This window comes from Meriones unguiculatus, chromosome 8 (genome assembly GCF_030254825.1).
Source record: "Meriones unguiculatus strain TT.TT164.6M chromosome 8, Bangor_MerUng_6.1, whole genome shotgun sequence".
NCBI lineage: Eukaryota > Metazoa > Chordata > Mammalia > Rodentia > Muridae > Meriones > Meriones unguiculatus.
Genome location: NC_083356.1, coordinates 103,608,297 through 103,628,940, shown reverse-complemented (window position 1 = coordinate 103,628,940; position 20,644 = coordinate 103,608,297). Strand labels below are relative to the sequence as shown.

Here is a 20,644-nt window from a genome sequence, read left to right as displayed (position 1 = left end):
CATTGTAACATATAGCCAACACTAATCTTAAATTGGCTATGGGCTTACTTGAAGAGGCTTAAGCCAACTGAGTCACCCAGAAAGGATACTCTCTAAACTGCTGAGCTGCATGCAGGATGTGCTGTGTGTTCAAGGTTTCCTGGGAGCTGTTACCTATGTGGGCATGAGCTTTGGTAATACAGGTATCTGTGATGCATTCCCCATAGTTGGTCCTATGAAATATATATGATCCATATATCACCACTTCCTACCCCCACTTTCAGGGGTTCATTTTGTTTCTGCCCTTGTTTAATTGACATTAATAATAACCCTGGTTGCCTGGTTTTTACTTTGTCTCTTTCTCTCTCTCTCTTCCTAGTTATTTGGAACTTTGATTGCTCTGAGAGCAAGGCACCCCACTGAAAAATGAAGATCAGTATTTATGTGAAGCTGGGAGGTTTCCTAGGCATGGTGACTCAGATCTTGTCATTGAGGGAAACTGAAATAACAGCCACGTCTGCCTGAAACAGACATTAAGATAGTAGATAGATGATATATAAAGATGCCCTTTTCTGGTGATCTGGATACCATTCTGATGGGAAAGTAGAATGGTCAACAGTGCGGTATATTGCTATGTTTTCCATGTTCCAGGCTCCAGACTTCATGTTGATTGACTTGATAGGAGACAGTACCAAAAAGGGGTGGCTTTTCAGCCAAAATGCTCAAGCCAAACAACACAATATGTCACTCAATAATGGTCAACCCTACAGGGAATATTTTATTAATGCTCTGTATGCCTTCATTCCCTTGATGGTTGTGAAGTATGGCAGCTCATCCACGTTATCAAGAAGAAAAGGGGGAAGACTTACAAAAAGAAAGAGGAATGCAAACGCTCTGAGAAAAATACAGTGCTTAGTATTCTTAGAAAGAGAATCTTATTTTATTTTATTTATTTTTTGTCTGTTAAATTAAAAAAAAAGTGTGCACATGCCTTGTGGACTTAAGGAGAGCAGCACTGGAACAAGGCTGCTTTTGTACTCTATTAAGGTTGAGATTAAAGTCCCGACTGATAAACTGAACATTCTTTAAAAGTGACCAGAGTCAAACAATGTCTGTTTGCTGCTACTTTATTACAAAGATACCACTGAGAATAGCTAAGAGTATACTATTTGATCTTTAACAGGTTGACCAAATGATTGCAGTTAGCTCCACTATATGAGATGCTTTCTGCAAATTATTGTTTCTGGTTATAAACCTTTATAATATCACAGGATGAATTATGTATGTATTTCATGTTTTCTTTTCTGCTATCAGCCTTGATGTTCTCATTTTAAGTTTCACCCTAGCCTCCTAATAATGCAATATTGAGGCCATTCAGACACTAATTATGCCTCCGTGGCTTTTTTGAAATGACTAAATCAGCATCAGTTCTATAATTATCATTAGCAAGTTTGTATCAGTGGCTCGAACACACTTGAACAGCTCAACTTAAATGATTTGTGAATGTACTCATCTGATACATTGAACAGTCTCTATAGATACAAACAGGTGCTTGCTTATTACTTTATGTAAAACAGAAAATCTGAACATGTATATTGTATGAAATATATTTTCAGTTCAATATTAAAGCATTTTTCCCCACAGCTTCAAAAATCTTAAGCTATACAGAGACAGTCAGGCTACCTATACTTTAAAAGCTCAGTTGAGGTGAATAGTGTAAGGAAACAGAAAACTATTACTCATACTTAAGACTAGACCCGATGTCTTCCTCATTTTCAAAATGTTCAAATAGGAGTCTGGCAAGGATGATTGACAGGAAGTTTCCAAATGTAATGCCTCTGTATTTTTATTGTTTCTCTTCTTGAATTATTAATATTGCCAGTAGTCATTTGCCATGAAAACAAATCAAGGTATGTATGGTAAGCGCTTATTTGAATGCAGCACTTTTATATGCTAAAAATATTTATAGCAATCCATTCTTTAATGTAATGAAATGGCAAAGTAGTGAGGAAAATACAGAAAAATAAGATTTCAACAACAAAAAATTATAATGTTAATTCTGTGAGTAAAGTGATGAATGCAGCATGGAAAAATATAACAGAGAAGAAAGACTAAATAAAACAAAACAAAAACCTGGCCACTAAGAGAAGCAAGGACAGTTCTTTATATCACTCAGAAGGGAGAGAGCCTCACCTTAAACTGGGAAAACCTGATAAGAATTCATGACACTCTGTTGCTTTAGGAATAGTGAAACCTACCTCAAAAGCGACATCAGTGCATTTTCCAGTAAGAAAACTGTGTGGTGTGTGGTGTGTATATGAGTGTGTGTGTGTGTGTGTGTGTGTGTGTGTATGTGTATGTGTGTGTTCTTTTACCAAGTTATACCAGGTCCTTGTTTTGTTGAAGGGAAAAAAAAAAGAAAGAAAGAAAGAAAAAAAAAAAACTTGTGCCAGGCTGTAGTATTTTATGACCTACATTATTACCCTCTGGGTAGTTAAATGATGGTGCCAAACTAATTATTGCTTTGTCTAATTTTAAGTCCAGGTCTATGGAGATTAACAGCTCGCACATTAATTCAAAGCACCAACAGCCCACCTAACCTAATGCTGTCTTAAATGAATTAAAAGCCCTGTTTAAGAAACTTCAATATACTACAAATGAAGGAAATGTGCGTCTGTGCTGTATTCAGTGTTCCAAAACCAGTTTCACTTTGCATGCTTTGCTTAAACAGAGAGATGCAGGGAAGAATTTTCCTTCTATTCGCCCATTACTTCTTTTTAAAATGATGTCTCTTCTAAGCTTAAAGCGTGGTCTGAGTGGAGCTAATTGTAAAGTGCTGGGCAGGGAGGAAGCAGAATAATGAGTAGGAAGACCATGGTCAGCTTAAGGGGGAAAAAAAAGTTCAATTCCAATGTATTGTCCCCTTTTATATCTTTGACATTAAATGAATGCCTTTAAACACACTGACATTTTGTAATATTACCACATGGACATGGAGTATTGAGCAATCAATACAAATAGACCCTCTATTTAAAAAGAAAAGAAAAGAAAAAAAATCAAGGAAGCGTATCACTGAACATTCCAGAAACATTGACAGTTTGAAGGACCAGGAAAACCGTTAGATGAGGACAATAAGTCTCCAGCTTGTTTCCCCATTTCTGATTTTGTGAGCTACATCTTCTTAAAGCAGGGTCAACCCCACATAAATCTCTTGCTTACAAACCTTCCACAACTTCTTGTTACCTTCCTATTGAAATGCAGACCTCTTGACTAATGCCCCCTCCAGCTCCTCCATAAGACATCAGCATTTCTGGTTTCTATACAGCTCCTACCCAGCCCGCCTGTCTCAGTGACGCAGGGAAACCCGAGAAGCATGTTTCCAGCAAACACCCCACAATTTTTGTTCCCTGTTCATCTCTATTCCTTCTACCATGCAATTTTCATCTCATGTAAACAGTTACCGTGTCCAGTGTGAATTAAGGCATTCAATTTAAAAACCGAAATAGTGAGGGTGGATAAGTGCCTGCCCTCAGGATGCTTACAACCCAATGGTGGAGTCCGAACACGGAGGCATTGTCAAACAGACATGAAGGGACAGAGAGATGCAGGTTCCGATGTGAGCCCAAAAGAATGGTCCCTAAATTAGAGGAGGTAAATGTGGAAAAATATAAAGCAAGTTAGCCTATACAAAGGAAAGGGGAGGACTGAATCAAGCAGAGAGCAAAAAGGCAAGAGAAACAGAGATTGCATGCACAACCCACAGTGGTGTATGCGTTAGAAGATAAATGAGACCACACAGGCCAGAAAAGCTACCCCTCCATGGAGAGAGACCAAAACAACCCCTCCCTCTCATCAGACACCCTTTGTAAATGCGCTTAACTGCATACACATTGATCTATATTTCTCTGACTTTATTTATTAAATGTTTTAATATCGGGTTCGCTTAAATCTTCTTCAGTTTTCAGCACACTGTCTTAGCCACGTTAAGTATCCAGTGTCCACTTTCTGGATGAAATTGAGAAACGTGCAAACCCAAAGTTGTAAGCAAACATATGGATACTTCAAATATACGTGAATGCGAAACATATACTATCATATATTGTCAGAAGAAGCCACCTCTGCATAATCCACCTCTGCATAGCTAAGAGAGTATTTCAGGTGAACACTCTCTCTGCCCTGGGCTAAGGCAATACATGAAGAGTCCTAACACTGTTTGACAGTGTCTGCATTCAAGTGTAATTCTGAACAATTTCAGTAATTTTACTCAATAAGGTCAAGGTCTATGCTGGCTTCTCATGGGAGGAGGGGGTATATAAAAACTTCTGAGTCATCTTAGCTGAATTCAAGCGCAGATAAATGACCCTTTAAATAATCTTCCATTTTAAAGATGCATTAAAAATTATTGCATGGAAATTTTCCTTTCTGGAAGGCTTACTTAAAAATCTAAATTTTTACCAGGTTTTCCCAGTGGCTACTGAATGGTTTAGAAGAGGATACTAATTTATTTTATGAAAAAAAATCTCAAACAGTTTCAGATTTAAAATATAGTAGTTAAAAATTAAGTATAGAGTTGTATGATACCCGCAAACAGTATCCCGCCATGCTCGACTTTCTGCATAGTATCTAATATTTGCTTTCTTTTCCCCACCTTTGGTTGAGGTCATCATGCTTTCCTCTCTGGGGCATGAGCACACATCCTATGTCCTCCTTAGCTCAGATGCCCCTTGGACCTAGTGCAGGTCAGGAGAGAGCCATCTGCAAACCCACATTCACTCATCTCCTTGATTATCATCTTACTTTTTACTTCTGTCATTGCTTATATTACCACGAGGATGGGGAAGAGGGAAAGTAGAATTCTTTCTTATTTTGGGAGACATACCCATGCTCACATATATGGTAGGTCACATACTTATCCTAAAAGCAAATAATAGGCTCATTTAGCCTCATTTCCCTCTAATCTTCCTAGCCAGGATGCACCATGTAGAAATGCCACTTTATAAAGCACAATTCTTTATGTTTTAATGTCTCTACAATTTCAAAAGTAAAGATGAAATGCAAGTACGAGAGGCTCAACAGGAAAAACTGAATGAAGTTGGTTATTCCTGAATTAACTGTTGCCTTGGTTAGAAAACCATTCCATTTTAATCACCAATTTCTAATTCTCATGTTTTAGCAAGAAAATTTATGTAATTCATAGTTTAGAGAAGGAAATCGGTTGCAACTGGACAAGACTTGCAAGTTTTAATGATGAATGTGAATAGAAATACAATGACCATCACATTGACATTTAATCTTATTTTATTGTTATAAAAATGGAAACATGGCAGACAAATCCATAAGCATTGTGAAAAACATTTCTTATTACTTTCATAAAGTAATTGGAGAAAAGCGACTTTTGCTTATACATAAAAGTTATAAATTGTTGAGTGACAAGCCCTTTGTGGATTTCTTTTACTTATGTGACTCTGTAATGTGTATGCTTCTTTGGGAGACCCTTTTCTTCGGAGGTGTCTTAGATTTTGGACAGTTTGAAACTCTGTAAATATGTGCTGTGCTCTGTTGAATAGTTTTCCCTTATTATGACTTCACAGTTAAATTATATCCATTGGTACGCTGAACAATGGATTTAATAATATTTCAATGAATACATAAAGAAATTGAAAAAGTGCTTGCTATTATCTATTAATGAACTTTTGCTCATCATACTTTTTCCTTTTCCCTTTTAAGGATAAAGATTATTTCATTTTAGATTTTGTTAGTGAATTGCCTTATGTCTGTCATCTCAATGCTTTATATTTGTGTCCAGTGACTAGTGTAATATATATATATATATATATATGCACATATAATGTATATAGTAATATATAATAACATATATGTAACATATATGTAGTAACACATATATAATGACATATAACATTATATATATATATATATATATATATATATATATATATATATGCTCTAAGGTAGACCAGGAACCCTAATTTTCATCTTGGGCATTTAGTGTGGCCTGCTGATTAGCTCTCAGGTTTGATTTTTTTTTTTTTTCAGCAGAAAAAGACATAGCAATCCTGCCTGATGGCATAGACATCTATACATGTGCAGGAGAGTTCTGCATTTCACCTCACAAATGGGCAATAAAATTAAAAGTGGTTTGAAGATTTAAAAAAAAATCATCTGTACCTTCTCCAACAGCTAGTCACACAGATAGTTTGCTACAGTTATTTCTTTGTAGTAAAACCCAATGAACAACTTTTGTTGGGATGGCTTAAAAAGCTGTCTTCTTAAATGGAAAGAGTCTCAGTGTTCTCTGCAGCTTCAGAATAAAGTTCTTTTGCTTTATTTCTCATCCCAGTTTTTTTTTAAGTGCAGAATATCAAAGATCTATTCCAAATAGAAATCTCATTCTTCACAAATATTATTTTTTTGACATGCCACTCTCTTTGCTTTTGAATTGTCATCTGCCCAGATTTAACCATTTAATTTTCTTTTGATTGTGATAAACACATCTATTGAGATGCAAGAAAATATCAAATAAAGAATGAGATTAATTTCTAAGTATATGTTTGGCCTTTTATGAGACCAGACCAGCCGAGAAGCTGGCAGACATGCGGCATTCTCCCTAAACAAGTGTATTTTCAGCTCCAACCTTCAAAGTAACATTTTCAGCTAGATAGCCTCCTGGTCGAATGTTTAATTTGCCTCTTTCATTCTTAGTTTCAGTGAAATACAGAGGACTGAATATCCACCAGGCCAAAGCATAAACTCACCATTTATCTATTAAAGTCATATTTAATGAAAATGAAGAGAAATTATTACCCAACTCTCTCTTTCTCTCATTACAATTCCTTAAGAACTTTGCCGGGCACATTATCTCGTAGACATCATGATCAAATGTTATTGTTTGCTTTATTATCTCAGTTGGATGGTTGGCTAGTCTAGGATGAAATAGGTTGAAGGCAATCCTCTCAGCCTAGAAGTCTGAATGAGGTTCCCATTCAAATGATCCTGATTGTTTGGGGGTGGGGCGGGGTGATTAGTAAACCAACTGAGCTTACACTGCATAGTAAGCGTCTGGATGCAGCGCATTTACATCTAACAAGAGACCCCAGAAAACGTGTGTGTGTTTCTGAAACCTTATGTTGCGAACAAAAGGCTATCTCAGCCACAGACAATCAGCGCGGCACTGCTCCCTGGGATGCGAGCCACACACTCAACTGCACATTTCATTCTTCCTCAGCTCCCAACACCACAAAGCCCCGACCCTCTCCCTTCTACTGGGTTCCCCAGATTGCTCCATAGCGGGGGGCTGGGAAAGCTGAAGCCCCAGGTCTCTCTGCCTGCGCACCAGCAGCCAGCACCGTGGGCCCCCGGGCGCTGCTCTCTCTTGCCCGAGCCGCCTGGGGGAGGTAGGGAGGGGAGCCGGGGAGCTGGAGAGGGGACCGCACACCTAGACACTTAGGGTTTTATTTATTCACGGCGGCAGAGAAGTGGGTTCAAGCCGCTCTGCCTCCCCAACTTGCCTCTCCCTAGCAGATAAAGTCATTTTTCTGGCTGGTGCGGGGGGCCTCGGAGACTAGGGAGGTCCCGGCTCCACGTCCCTCCCGTCCCGTGCGCGCCGCGGCGGGGGAGGGCTGGCCCGGCGGCCGCAGGGACCCCCCACCCCACCCCAGGGGCTCGCAATCGCGCGTGGACACCCGGGTTCGCCTCCCCCGGGGGCGTCGCTCCCCGCGCGCGGGCTGGGCCGGACTCCGCGTCCCCGCGCGCCGGCATGACCTCGGGGCCCCCTCCGGGCCGCGGGAGCGCGGTCGTGAGGCTGGGCGGCCGCCGAGGCCCGGGCCGTGTAACATGACCCGGCGGCCGGCCATTGCGCCCTCCCTGTCCGCGGCCGGGCGCCGCTCGCCGCCTCCCGCCTCCGCTCCCCCTGCAGCCCCGGCCCGCGCCGCCGCTCCCTCCCGGGGCTCCCGGCCCGCCGCGCTCCAACGCCCGCCTCTCGCTCCTGCCTCCCGACGCCCGGCCGCGCGGCCGCCTGCGTCTCTTTCTCCCTCTCTCCTTTGAAAACTGATCTTTGGCTCTTAGTGTGAAAGTGATTTGAATTTGGCTCGGCGGCGCTCTGCGCCTGCGCTCAGCCTCTGGCATGCTGGCTCCTTCCAAGCAGCTGTTTTGGGTTTGAAATTCCAACATGGCAGAGGCTGCAGTCCGTCTTCCCTTCAAAAACTTGGAATGATTTCAAATCATAGGCACCTTCACTTAACCCTAGCTTCCATTCATCAGCAAACACATCGGATCGATGCTACGCTAAGCTATCGGGAGCCCGCTCCGCGCGTCCAGGTAAGGAGAGCTTCGTAGTTTCCTACCATCTGTTTAAAATATTTTTTGTTTTTGTTTTATTTTTAAAGAACATAGATAGATCCGAGACCTGTAGTGAGAAGAGGTCTCTGAGTTGTGCCGTAAACAGTAAATTTAATTTGCATTCGTTTCTATTCTGTACGCCAACCTGCTGTCTAATTTCTCCCTACAAAGTAGCCCTGAAACATTATGAGGCATATTTCTGCAGCTTAATCATTGTAACAATAGTATGGGATTAAGAGTTCGTGACTGCAAGAATCTCGCTTTTCGCGATATTGGGCTTACTTACTATTATCTTTTTACTTCAAGAAATTAAAAAATAAATAAATAAGAAAGCGGAGCCATAGGGTGGGGCTAGACTTTCTTCAGGAACTAACTTCTAAGTAAATAAGAAGTGTAAATAAGAATCTTGCACACACACAAAAAGTTGAGGTTAAATTACAATCTCGTGGCTGGGGGATCGAGAAAAATGTCAGAGGATCGGTTGCAGAAAACTGTAAGCACATCACGCGGGAGGGGGTACAGCGTGGTGGGCGTATTGTTGGCAAGGAACGGGAGAGAAAGATGTATAATTTAATGGTATATACAATCCACTGATCCTATTACGGTCCTCCCCGGAGCTCTTGTTAGTTTCAATGGGAGTGAGTGAAATTGACATGGACTTGCATTCCTGGTCATGTGCCTTTTTTTCCTTTCTTTCTTCTCCTGTGATCTGAGATCCCCTTTTTGTTGATGTTGCTTTCCCCCTTAATTATATGCATGTAGGTTAAATGAATACCTGACGAAAGGGCCCACGTTTCAAGGCAGTGACATTTGATAGCTGAGAGGAAAAGTGGCTTTAATGAAAAGCAACCTTTGGAATTCCTGCTTGTGAGAAATCCAATTCAGCTTTTTGTGCTCCCAGCAAGAAATGATCAGTAGCACCAGTGTGTATGGTACGTCGGTTTTGGAATTTACTTCCTTTGCGTTTAAATAGGGAAGACAAATTAAACAGCATGATAGAAACATTGGAGGCTGCTCGGGAATCAGATGCTCGTGATGTACAGTCCTTTATAACTGTGTTTATGTCTGTTTGTTTTAATCTGTCACTATGCTTTTTTTTTTTTTTTGCATTTGCCACCACTTGTTTATATATTTCAGTTTTTATTACTGTATGACTTGAGGACACTTTCACCGGTTTTAGCTTTAATCTTGAACTTGCATGTTTCTGGTAATACTCTCTTACAGGGCTGAAGTCAAATGGTATGTAAATTAGTTAAACTCGGGGTGGAATTTTTCTGTTGTTGTTGTTGTTGCTTTTGGGTGGGGGGCAGCTGGATGGAGAGGGTGGGAGAGTGGGGCAAAGCTTGCTAACTAATGAAAGTACACACAGACAAATATACACACATATATATATACATGTGTGCACACACAGGGCTGGATGGAATTTTCTTTTTCTTTCTTTTTTTTCTCAACCTATTAGTGGAATTTGACTGTTTGCTCTCTTGATTGCACTTTATGGAGTAATCAGTTCTTCTGTGTGGATTTTCCCATTTGGGTGAGTGAGTGAAGGTGTATCTTTTACATGAAAATAAGATATATGCATGTGTATATTTTTTGATTACTCTTGTCCTTAATGTCTAATAAGAAACACTGGTAGTTTTTTTCTCCTCTTGCCATTCACTTGTCTGCCTGTCAGGGCTTTTTACTTTTAACCTGTGACAGAATTAAATAATCAGGCACTGAAATTGACTTTATTTAAAATCACTCTTTCCTCTTTATTTAAAAAAAAGTCAGTTAAATGGGGTGAGAGGGGTTTTCAATAGCTCTCATGGCTGTGCTGTGTGTACACTTTGTGATAGTCAATTAAGTCCAAGAGGGGACAACGACAACAAAAAAATGGGAAAGTATTTTGCATGACCAAAGAATATGTACACTTTAAACTGTGGTTTTTTTTTTTTTTTTTTTTTTTTTTGTTACATTTTTCCCCATGTCATGGACCTTGAAAAGAGTGGAAGCAGGAAAGAGAAATAAAAGAAAGAAATGAGAGAGGGTCAAAGCTGCTAGGCGTCTGTAGTGTGGCCCTGGCCAGTGCTTTCTCATAACACAAATGAGAATACTAGGGAAGGGACCTGAGGACCGGAGGCGCGACATCTACTTCTTCCTGGGCTCTGCTGGCTACCGGACTGAGCACACACCACTCTTGCAGGCTAGGAAGGATTTGATTGGATTTTGCATTTGGAACTTGTTGACTTTGAAGCGATCAATAAGAAGACTGTTTATTTTAGATGCACATAATTTGCCCTGAGAAATGTTTTAAGGAGGAGAGAGAGAGAGAGAGCACAGCTTTTTTTTTTTTCCCCTGGAGCTGTTGGAGCGAATGGGATTGCCAGATGGGCGATTTCCCTCTGTGATGTTAAAGCTGTAATATATATTCAGAGCAGATTGGGCTGCTGCCTGTGATCAGGAGGATATTACATTTATAAATTTTAAATCGGAGCTCGGACAATGTGCTGAGAGAAGAAATTGGGTGGTTTGACTGTAAACCGTACTGATACTTAAACATGGTTTGTGGATAGTGGTAATTCTCATTATTGCAATAATAAGTAAAAAAAAAAAAAGAAAGAAAAAAAAAGCACACAGGCAACAGTAGCATCGGAGGCATGTAACAGCAAATTTAAGTATGTGAATTGCTCCTAGACTATTCTTTGCTTACTATTAAGTAATACTCACATGATTTCTTTTTGTGTGTGCGTAAATGCTGGATGTGTGAATGATATTTGGAAGTCTTGTTATCACTCACTGGAATCTAGGGGTGTGTGTGTATACATATGCATGCATGTATGTACACATGTACCCAGAAAGTAGACACATGTGTGCGTATGCATTAAAGGGCTCTAGTGGTTTCTATTTTCTATCACTTTGATTGTTTTTCGATTTATCTCAAATGTGTGGCCTAAAGGAATCAGAGCCACAAACCTAAAAGGCTACAGAGTGGGCAAGTGCCCACACCCAGCAGCTCTGCCGTTGCAAATTAAAAGTGTGTTGTGGTCAGGAAATGAAAGCTACAATGTCTCTTTTGAACAAGTCGTTTATCAAGAGAAACATCTATCAGGGACTGCCTTGTCACATTGATCCTCTAAAAGTTAGGTCTGAGCTGGAAACTGCTTTGATGTTTTTGATCCTAAATTTAATACAACAGGGAAGGGGGAAAAAGATATTTTGACCAATATAGATTTAAAAAAATTGTTTCCTGGAACCAAAAAGATCTATTGGTTACTACGGTACTATGTGTAAAGTTTTCTAGCCATCACAGTTGGTTAAAGATTTCAGGGGGAAATCTCAGCCTTTATAAATGGATGGTTGTTCAATCATACATTTATAATACCTTCAGTTATGGGAAGCTTCTTGATTGACATGGGCATTTTGAAACGAGATTGTTTGTAAGAAAAATTATTTCAAAGAGTGTTTGCAACAATATTGAGAGTCAGCAGTTTTCATTCATTTAAATATTGAGCTCTTCTTTCACTTTTATTCTTTTATTCTTATTTCTGGTTTTCATTGTAGTGACAAGTTAACTTCTATTAGACAGAACACTCTTTTCTTTTTTTCCTTTTAAACTCTGTCTCCAAATGTGCTTGCATGTACAATTGCTATTGTTTATTAATTTTTATGTGTGGTAGGTTATCATATAAACTATACAGACTATGAGTCCTCTGGAATCTCAGTTTGAAAATAGGGGTACCACATTAAATAGGATATTTTTCTGAATACAGTGCATGCATTATTCAAAATTTTAAAACATTGTTAAAACGATGACCCAGTTTCTTTTCAAAATATTTTGTAAAGACAGCTAAAAAGAATTTGCTTTATTTTTGGAAGCAAGGATAGAAAAGTATTTCTTTGAAACAGAGTTTTTAGATACCTGCCTTATAGTGCTGGTGGCCACTTGTTATTTCATGTACTCTATTAGAAATAAGCCAGCAAGAGTGTGGTGGGAGTTTTGAGGAGTGTAATTCTTGCTAATTAATCATGTCTGATATGAAAGAATCATAGCAGTGTAATACAATCTCATTGTTGTTTTCCTGGAAGATGGTGAGACTTCTGTTTGGCAGCTGTACATGTGAGTAGACTTGCTTTGCTGTTCTCCTAAATAGTTTATATGGCCTTTTGAAATTATTTTAATAAACATTAAAAAAATACTTGTTTTTCTTCTTACATGGTATCTATGAGGTCCTTAAAGCAGCATCTGATTTCTCCTGAGTAAAAATGTGATTTCTTTTTCCTGTCTTTCTTTCTTTTCTTTCTTTCTTTCTTTCTTTCTTTCTTTCTTCCTTCCTTCCTTCCTTCCTTCCTTTCTTCCTTCCTTCCTTCCTCCCTTCCTCCTTCCTTCCTTTCTTTCTTTCTTTCTTTCTTTCTTTCTTTCTTTCTTTCTTTCTTTCTTTCTTTCTTTCTTTTTATATTTAAGACACCTGCACTTGCACTTCTAGCAAAAAAAAAAAATCATTTTTGTTGTTGCTGTTTTTACTGTTAGGAACTTTGAATAGCATTTTGTGGGCTGGTGCTTCTAATAGACATGCAAGAGAGTAGAAATTTCTTTAATTCTCTTCAGCTAATACAAGCATGTGGTCAGAGCGCAGAAGAGCAGCAGCTCCTGGAATCCACTGAGACAGTCTGCGGCACTATCTGTTCTTTCTAACATAGTTTGACAATTCAGTCTCCTGAAGGAAGTGCATCCTTCCTTACTGGTAAATTATTTTGTTCCCTGAGCCTCACGCTCTCATAGCTGTTACTCTCTTGCCCATGGTATGTAGAGAGGCAGATGCAGAAAGTTTGTAATGGTTTTCCAGGTTGTCATTTCCAGGTGAATGTGGGCTCTGAAGTCTCCTGTTTCTGTCAGTGTTTTTGGATGCCTAATGATTGCCTAATTAAGTAATCAGCTCTAATCGTCCCAAATCAGCAGAATTATTAGGTGTATTTGAAACAATTGCAGGCCTTTTTTGTTTTGAACTTTCTAGCTGCACTCAGAGCCTTGCTTTTAGAGCGATTTCTTCATCTTTTGCCTTTGATCAATAAACTCTCCTGTCTGAATTTTGTATGCTACTTTATAAAGTGCCACAGGCATTGTTGTAGAGATAATACATTTAATTACCAAGCATTTAAATTGATTTATGTATTTTTGATAGCAAAAATTGTTGCATATATTTGTGGAGATATTGTCCGTTACTGGTGGAGAAGGTTTTATTTATCACCATATCAACTTTTTTTTTTTAAGTTAATGATAATGGAACAGAGGATGATGCAATTAAAAATGTCATACAATGCTTTCTTTAGATATATATAGAAGCTAATGTCCTTTTGTCATTTGAACTGAGCCATTTCTGCAGGTACCACTGGAAAGACAGCAGTCCCAAAATTGATTGATAACTTAGGAACACACAGGCACACACTTTTTTTTTTTAAAGCAAAGTCTTATTGGAAATAATACAAATAAATGGCATGCTCAGCAAATATTTTTATGGTTGGAATTTTATCACAGTCTTCCTTTTTCCCCCCCATATATAATATATATGTATATGTATATGTATACACACACACAAAATGCAGAGAGAGAGAATGCTGACAGGAATGCTGACTGCTGATTTTTATTTTTCCTTCTGCCATTTAAATGATGGTAGTTGTTAACTAAAGGAAATGTGGCACAAATTAAGAACAGAAAAAAAAATCAAGAATAAGGAGTTGGCAAATGATAGTGAAAATGTATGTTACCGGCAGATTTGAAGGGAATTTAAAGCAGGTAGGTAAAACAGATTCTTGGGTACTTTAGGACAAGACCACAGGTGCCTGCTCAGCCCTGGCAGGCCCTAGAATACCTGTTGACTAACGTTTACTGAGATTGAGAGGCAGAAAAGATAGATGATCCGAAGCCATCAAAACAGTAGATATGATCTGGCACTTTCTGCTAATAATATTTACATATTTTATGCAACAAATCTGCTTGTTGTCCTGTTATTTGAATATTGACACTTTGTTTCTCGTTGCATATGGTTGACTGTTGGTGGAGAGTTTCTCTGAGGCACTTCATAAAGGATTTCATTTCATACGGATTCATGCTCCGTGGTGGATAAGTGTGTGTGTTTGCTCATAGTTTAGCATTTGTGCTATCATCTTGTCTTCAAATCACATTTTTAAACTGATAAATGTTTAGAGTAGAATGCATGATTTATTATACGAAGGCTCAAAGTTAACCTCTTTTTTTCCCCTCTAACTCTTCTTATTTATTATTTTGGTTTGAAAAAAAAACCCTTTATTAGAAAAAAAAAATAAATAATCTTGGAAAATAAAATCTGATTCTTGTTAAGATTTTGTTCTTTTTATAAGATGAATAGCTTTTATTGAAAATTATTAAGGATATATAATTTGGTAGTATTATAATTTACAAATAAAGATTTTTTTCATGCAAAATACAAAATTTAAAGCACTCATAAAATGTTTTTCCCCCTCAGTATCTTAATGTTGAAAAATGCTTTTTTTTTTTTCAGATTTTCCCCTATGGATTTTGGTCTCTGCTATTGATTTACGTATTTGTCACAGTGGTTTGTAGATATATGGCTGGTTAGGGAACAGAACATGCATTTTACTTTCCCCACAGAAACCCTTCTTGTTTTTCCAGAATCAACTAATACTCGACTTCTATCAACTAGATGCTGTGAAAATCATTGACAGTTGAATGTTGTGCATGTGTGAATTTAACTCCTCAAAGAATGAATGACCTGTGCTTTAGTGCATTGGTCCCTAAGAAAATATGTTTCAGGGTAACAGAACATGTGGAATTAGCTTTGAAAGCAATGCAATGTGAAGTCATGGCTTTCTGTATATTGCAGGAAACTTTTTGTTATTCTTTTGACTTATTATTCTTTTCATCTAGAAATGCAGTGACCTTCAGCTAGGACCATCTACCTCATCTATAAGTATGTGCCCAGCACATAATTAAACTGTGAGATAGCTTGTTTAAAAATTACTCGTAATTTCAAGACAGCCACAACAGAGCATTCAAGCAAGTGCAAAGCCCTTCTGCTGGGGTCCTTGTGTCTGCTGAGGTCACAGGGCAACGAGGCTACACTTGGCTTTACTGTCTACAAAGTGTATTAAGGGACAGTTTTGAGGAGATCACTGATTTTCTGTGTGGAGACTGGCTATTTTATTTATCCAATTTGGCTTTGCCTAAAAGGACACTAACAGGAGTTGATAAACAGAACAGATGAAATGAGAGGCCTTTGGGTATTTCTGTTTTTACCCTTGAACCAGTTTATTTGCTTTAATCTCACATTGTCTCGTTCCTGTTATATCTCATGAATGTTTGTGTTAACAGAAACTCGATGTTTTTAATTATGTGTACATGGGCAAGCAATTAAGAAGAATAGCCCTGGCACAGAGGAATTGTTTCAGTAGGATTTGTCTTAGGTGCCTATGTGGTTCTTGGTCACCTTGTACCACCTGTACCCTTTCCTGAGGTCAAGAAATTAACTATATAGAAAGCCGTGACCATTAAAAATAACAAAAGCACAACTCATTGAGTGACAGTCAGGGAAGAGGGACAAACACAAAAATAATCACTTTATTATGTTAGTATCAGTATTGGTATTTTGACAAGAAGAAGTGGAATTGTAGCCGCCCAGCTGTGGTGACAGGAATGTTAAAGGAGAAAGACTCTTTCGTGTATGTATCCTAGCTCTGCAATGTATCCTATCTTATTCAGACTGTGAACTTACTTTTCCAACTTGCATTGAAATACCCTCCCTCTCTCTGACCTGTGGTCACTAGGTGTGGCTACTTTTCTACTTTGGTTTCCTTTTTCATTCTCTGCACATTTGTCAACAAAACACTGGAATCCTTGTTTCCTGATGCACTGCTCAATAAAACAATCTTTTCTGTTGAGGTGCCCCAAACTATATCCTGAAGCCCAGCAGCTTTTCAGATGAAGACTGAGGTGTGATAGAATGTCCACTAAGTGTGGATTTGAGCACACTTGAAGTTGGACCATTTATTTTCAAAAGGTAGTTCTTATATCAGATCACTGCCAGGAAGGAGATATCAAAGAGCTGAGGAAAAGTCACTCTTCTTTTATGTAACCCAAGACTGTGGTAGAGAAGGGGGCTTTAAAGATATTTTAGAGGAAGGAAAAATGGAACTTGTTTTGAATACCTTGCTTGACTTTGCTGTAACACTACAGAGTCCTGGGAAGAAACGCCTTCATTCTGAGTAGTAACGAGAGGCTGTTCTTTCCGTATATACTCTAATGGAAGGAAGCTGAAAAATAAGTGTTTTTACGCACACCTTAGGGATCTTCTGCCTGAAGGACACTGTAAGCGTGCAATGTTGGAGTTAGTGCTCATCAATCCATGTTTCTCAATGTGCTGTGCTTTGTCTCTATTTTCTGCAATACAATTGCAATTCAGCTCCTTATTGTTTCTTTCCTTACTCCTATTTTTTTTATTATATGTTCATACTAAATGTTTGGCTTCAAAAATAATTAAGCCTCAAATCCGGTTAAATATATAGGCTACGGTGGCTGCAATAATAGCTTTTGTATAATATCTCCTATATTCGCTTTATTTTCCCCTTTTCAAATTGAAGTAAAGAATAAACACTTTCTCTCAGATCATGTACCTCAATGATGCTAAATTATAAATCTTAATTAGGTATGATTCATCAATTTTAATCTTACCAGATAATTATTTTGAGTAGGATAAAAAAAGATTGCCTTAATAGTCAAGTCATTTTCATTTTAATCCCCGTTTTAAGATGAGACAAATACTGTTAAATAAACAGGCTACTATTATCCTTTTAGGCTTGGTAGTTAATACTTTTGAATAGAATTGTGTGGCTGGAGGAGTGAGCTACCGAAAGAACAGAGTGACTGTTTGCAAACTTTAAAGTCCTTTTTTGATAAATTTCACTACTAGGTATGACAGGAATCAGAGGGACTCTCCTAAATAAGAACTGCAGGTTTTGTTGTCTAAATGAAATATCCTCTTGTGCATGTGTACAGATACATTTCTTTGTGAAGGTATTGATGTCAGAGATGTTTTTGGTATTTTTTTTTTAATGAGTAATTGGGTTAACGGGGTTAGCCAGAAAATATCCTTTCCTGGAAAATGAAAAATTACATTCAAGCAGAGTTATAAGAGCAGAGCATATTCATGACTTTAAGTACTTAAAATGATATTTTATGACTCATTTTAAAAGAATAATACTCAATCTGTAACTTGTTAAGAATAATAGCCACTTTTAGTTTTTACAGCATGTCTGCGTAAAAACTGACTTTTCTCCTCTTGAATCACAGACCTGTAGTCAATTTTAGATCCTCTTTACAAAGGATGTGGGGCTTATGTCCTGGCCCCACCATCGTATGTCTGAGTCGCAGTCTTTTGAAAAGAGATTTTATTTACAGTACTCAAGCGATCAGAAAGCATTGGGAGGGGCATTACTGTTATGACCCATGAGCAGACCATGGTACCTCAAGTGGCCTTGTCTCACAAACTGGATTGAGAAAAAGAAAGATAAGCAGTTTGGGAATTTTATATTTGAGCAAAGACATTTGAGCAAAGTCTTTTCTGCCTTCAGAAATATCTTAAGTGCACTATGAATAATATTAAGTTTCTTAATTAAAAAATAAGTTTTGAAATCAACCAGTTATCAATAGAAACTTACTTATGTATGCTGAGATGACAGACCCTTCAGAAATAGATTTCAGTTGGAGCTAGTGTCTGATTAAAAGGACATTTTGTGCATATGCAGAATCTCTTGAGTTTTTAAGCTATGGGGTATGCAATTTCTATTGATGACATTTCACTATTACACTCTTAGGAAATATAATAAAAGTTCCTTGTTCTGTTTTGATCTTTAATCTATTCCTTAATGGGCGCAGACACCAAATAATCAATACTTTTCTTCCCTTTCTCTCTGTTTTTTCTTTTCATTTTGTTTTAGCACCAAAGTAAAAATTTCAGTGGAAAAGATTCTTTTATAATACTTATTCTTAAAGATACACAGGTAGCCCAGTCTTAAATGGGATATGGGTTTGTTTATAAGAACAGATGAAACTCCCCAGTTTTACAAACCTGTAAGATTTCTTTGCAATTACATTACCAAACCACTGTCAAAACGTGATCTCATGGGAGGTGTTGAGATGGGTGATTGCAAAGCACATGCGTTTGCACCTACATACATGTTGTCTATGTTTTTAACAATCAACTCTGCAGCTGTCCTTTACTTCCTGTCAGGGCAAAGCGCTTCAGTCCATTTTGCCATCTGCATGCTCACCATGCCCTACCCTCTCTCAGCTAGCCCCCTGCTGCTGATCTATAATCATACTACCTACCTGTGTGTCTGCACTCTGGAGAGACCTGCATTCTTTATAAACTTATCTGCAAGGCTGGTTATTACTTGATCATCCGGAAAATCAAATTTCCCTTCATCCACCAGTATATGGATGTTTAGATTAGGAGGAGGGAGTTTGAACTAATTAAGAGGGTATTAGGGTGTCAGGGGTGTGGTCAAGCTGCCTTGGTTGTCATGGACAAACTATCCTTGATGACTGGCAACTGGAAAAGGAGGCCATAGGCAAAGGAAAAATAAATTAGAGGAAGATGTTGAGGAAAAATTTAGGGTCTTTTTCTCACATGGTTTTGCTGAAAACTGAGTTGATCACTATACTGATCCAATCCTCATATACCTTTTTGCAAAAGTGACCATTTAGTAGTGATTAATAAGCATTGTGCTGCAATCTAAACAGATCATAATCCCCCTTTAAGAAGAGGGAGGTTCTAGATCACATTCTGAATAATAGAACTTATGATTGTCTATATGGAAATAATTATTCCCAGTTTACCTGCCCATAAGTTGAAAATGTATAAAGACATTATATGCCTTTAATGGGGAGAAATTTTATTCTTAGAATCTTTTCTTTTACTCCATTGATATCCTTCATTTGCTTAGGCCATGGTTTAAGTTATAGAAAAAGATTCGTTGACATATATCTCTTGTATTGCTTCTTTTGGAATGTAACACATTTTATTGCCATAACAGGGCTTCCGATCTTTGAAACAGAAAGGTGTGTTTGAATGTGTAAAATTTAATGACACTTTTTGCATTCTCGTTACCGTCATTCCTACAGTTCCTACACAAGGGCCTGGGATGATGACACATGCTGTATCCTCAGTGGGGATCCCAAATCTGAGAATAGACCGAAATACATAGTAATTCTGGCTCAGAGTGGGGAGGGAGGTCACACAGAAAAGGGAAAAAAAAAAGAGAAAGAGAAAGAAAGAACCCCCTGGAAAACAGAAACAAAAACAAAAAACTTCACATTTTCATAAGCCCTGTCCCAGACTAGTGGTGTAGGTAGTTGTCTTGGTTTGTTTGTTTTGTTTCAGGGTGAGGGTAGTAACATACTTCCTTTTTGTTCCTGAAATGACTTCAAGTGTAAAATTTTGTCAGTCACTTTCACAGGACCACAAATTTGTACATCTCATGAACTCATAAAAAAAATTCAAATTTTTAAAGGATATTTTATTTAGAGGTGTGAGTTATCATACGGAATTAAATATATTAGTGACACACACTGTAAGTGGCTCACAACTTGCTTTGCTTCAATGAAGAACAGAGAAGGGTTCACCTCAGACAAAACATGGCAGAAGAGGCCACAGCCTCTATTCTTTATTACCTAGACGAGTCGTTCAACTCTGATCAACCTCAGTTCTCTTTGTCAGGAATTCCATAACGGGCAAAGAACTATACGGAGCTGCTTCTCCAGTTACTAGTGAGTTTAGTTAGCTAGAAACCCTGGGAAGGACTCTGTTCCTCTCCATGAAGCATGTGACCTTGCCTTGTCAACAGTGACGGTAACCAAAGGACCATTTGTTGCATGGTTGAACCATTCACAGTACTTATTTACTAAATATGGTTACCAACTGGTTACAAACAAGAGTCAGATAAGTATTAATTAGCTCATGCATTTCCTCTGTAAGAAATTCAAAGTCAGATTGGCATATTCAGTGGATACAGGAACATGAAATCTTCTGAAGTTATATAATTTAGATTAGCCTTAAAGTTATGTCTTCATGAAATGATAGCCATCCCCTCTTCGCTGTACTCTGTCCTCTTTTTGCTTTCCTCAGTTTTATCCCTAGGATGCTCTTCAGTGTTGGTTGGAATAATACTAGGACTTAGTATCCAGCTCAGTCTGTATCATCAACTGTCTCTACTTAGGACTGATTTTTACATTTAATTGTTTTTTTTAAATTGCATTAGAAATGTTTTGTTTGGACTT

The 20,644-nt window shown here is 38.2% G+C and overlaps 1 protein-coding gene across 2 annotated transcripts in view; it reads left to right on the top strand.

Moving 5' to 3' along the window:
* Positions 1 to 8,113: 8,113 nt before the first annotated feature.
* The window catches only part of Fign (fidgetin, microtubule severing factor), a 122,256-nt gene continuing 109,725 nt past the window's right edge, over positions 8,114 to 20,644 (top strand). Inside the window, exons 1-2 of one of the 2 annotated variants that reach the window (XM_060390279.1) lie at positions 8,114 to 8,313; positions 9,097 to 9,266. In XM_060390279.1, coding sequence (XP_060246262.1) covers positions 9,242 to 9,266 — 25 coding nt within the window. In that variant the 5' untranslated portion in view covers positions 8,114 to 8,313; positions 9,097 to 9,241. The remainder of the gene's footprint in view (positions 8,314 to 9,096; positions 9,267 to 20,644) is intronic. The other variant, XM_060390280.1, reaches the window with a different exon arrangement.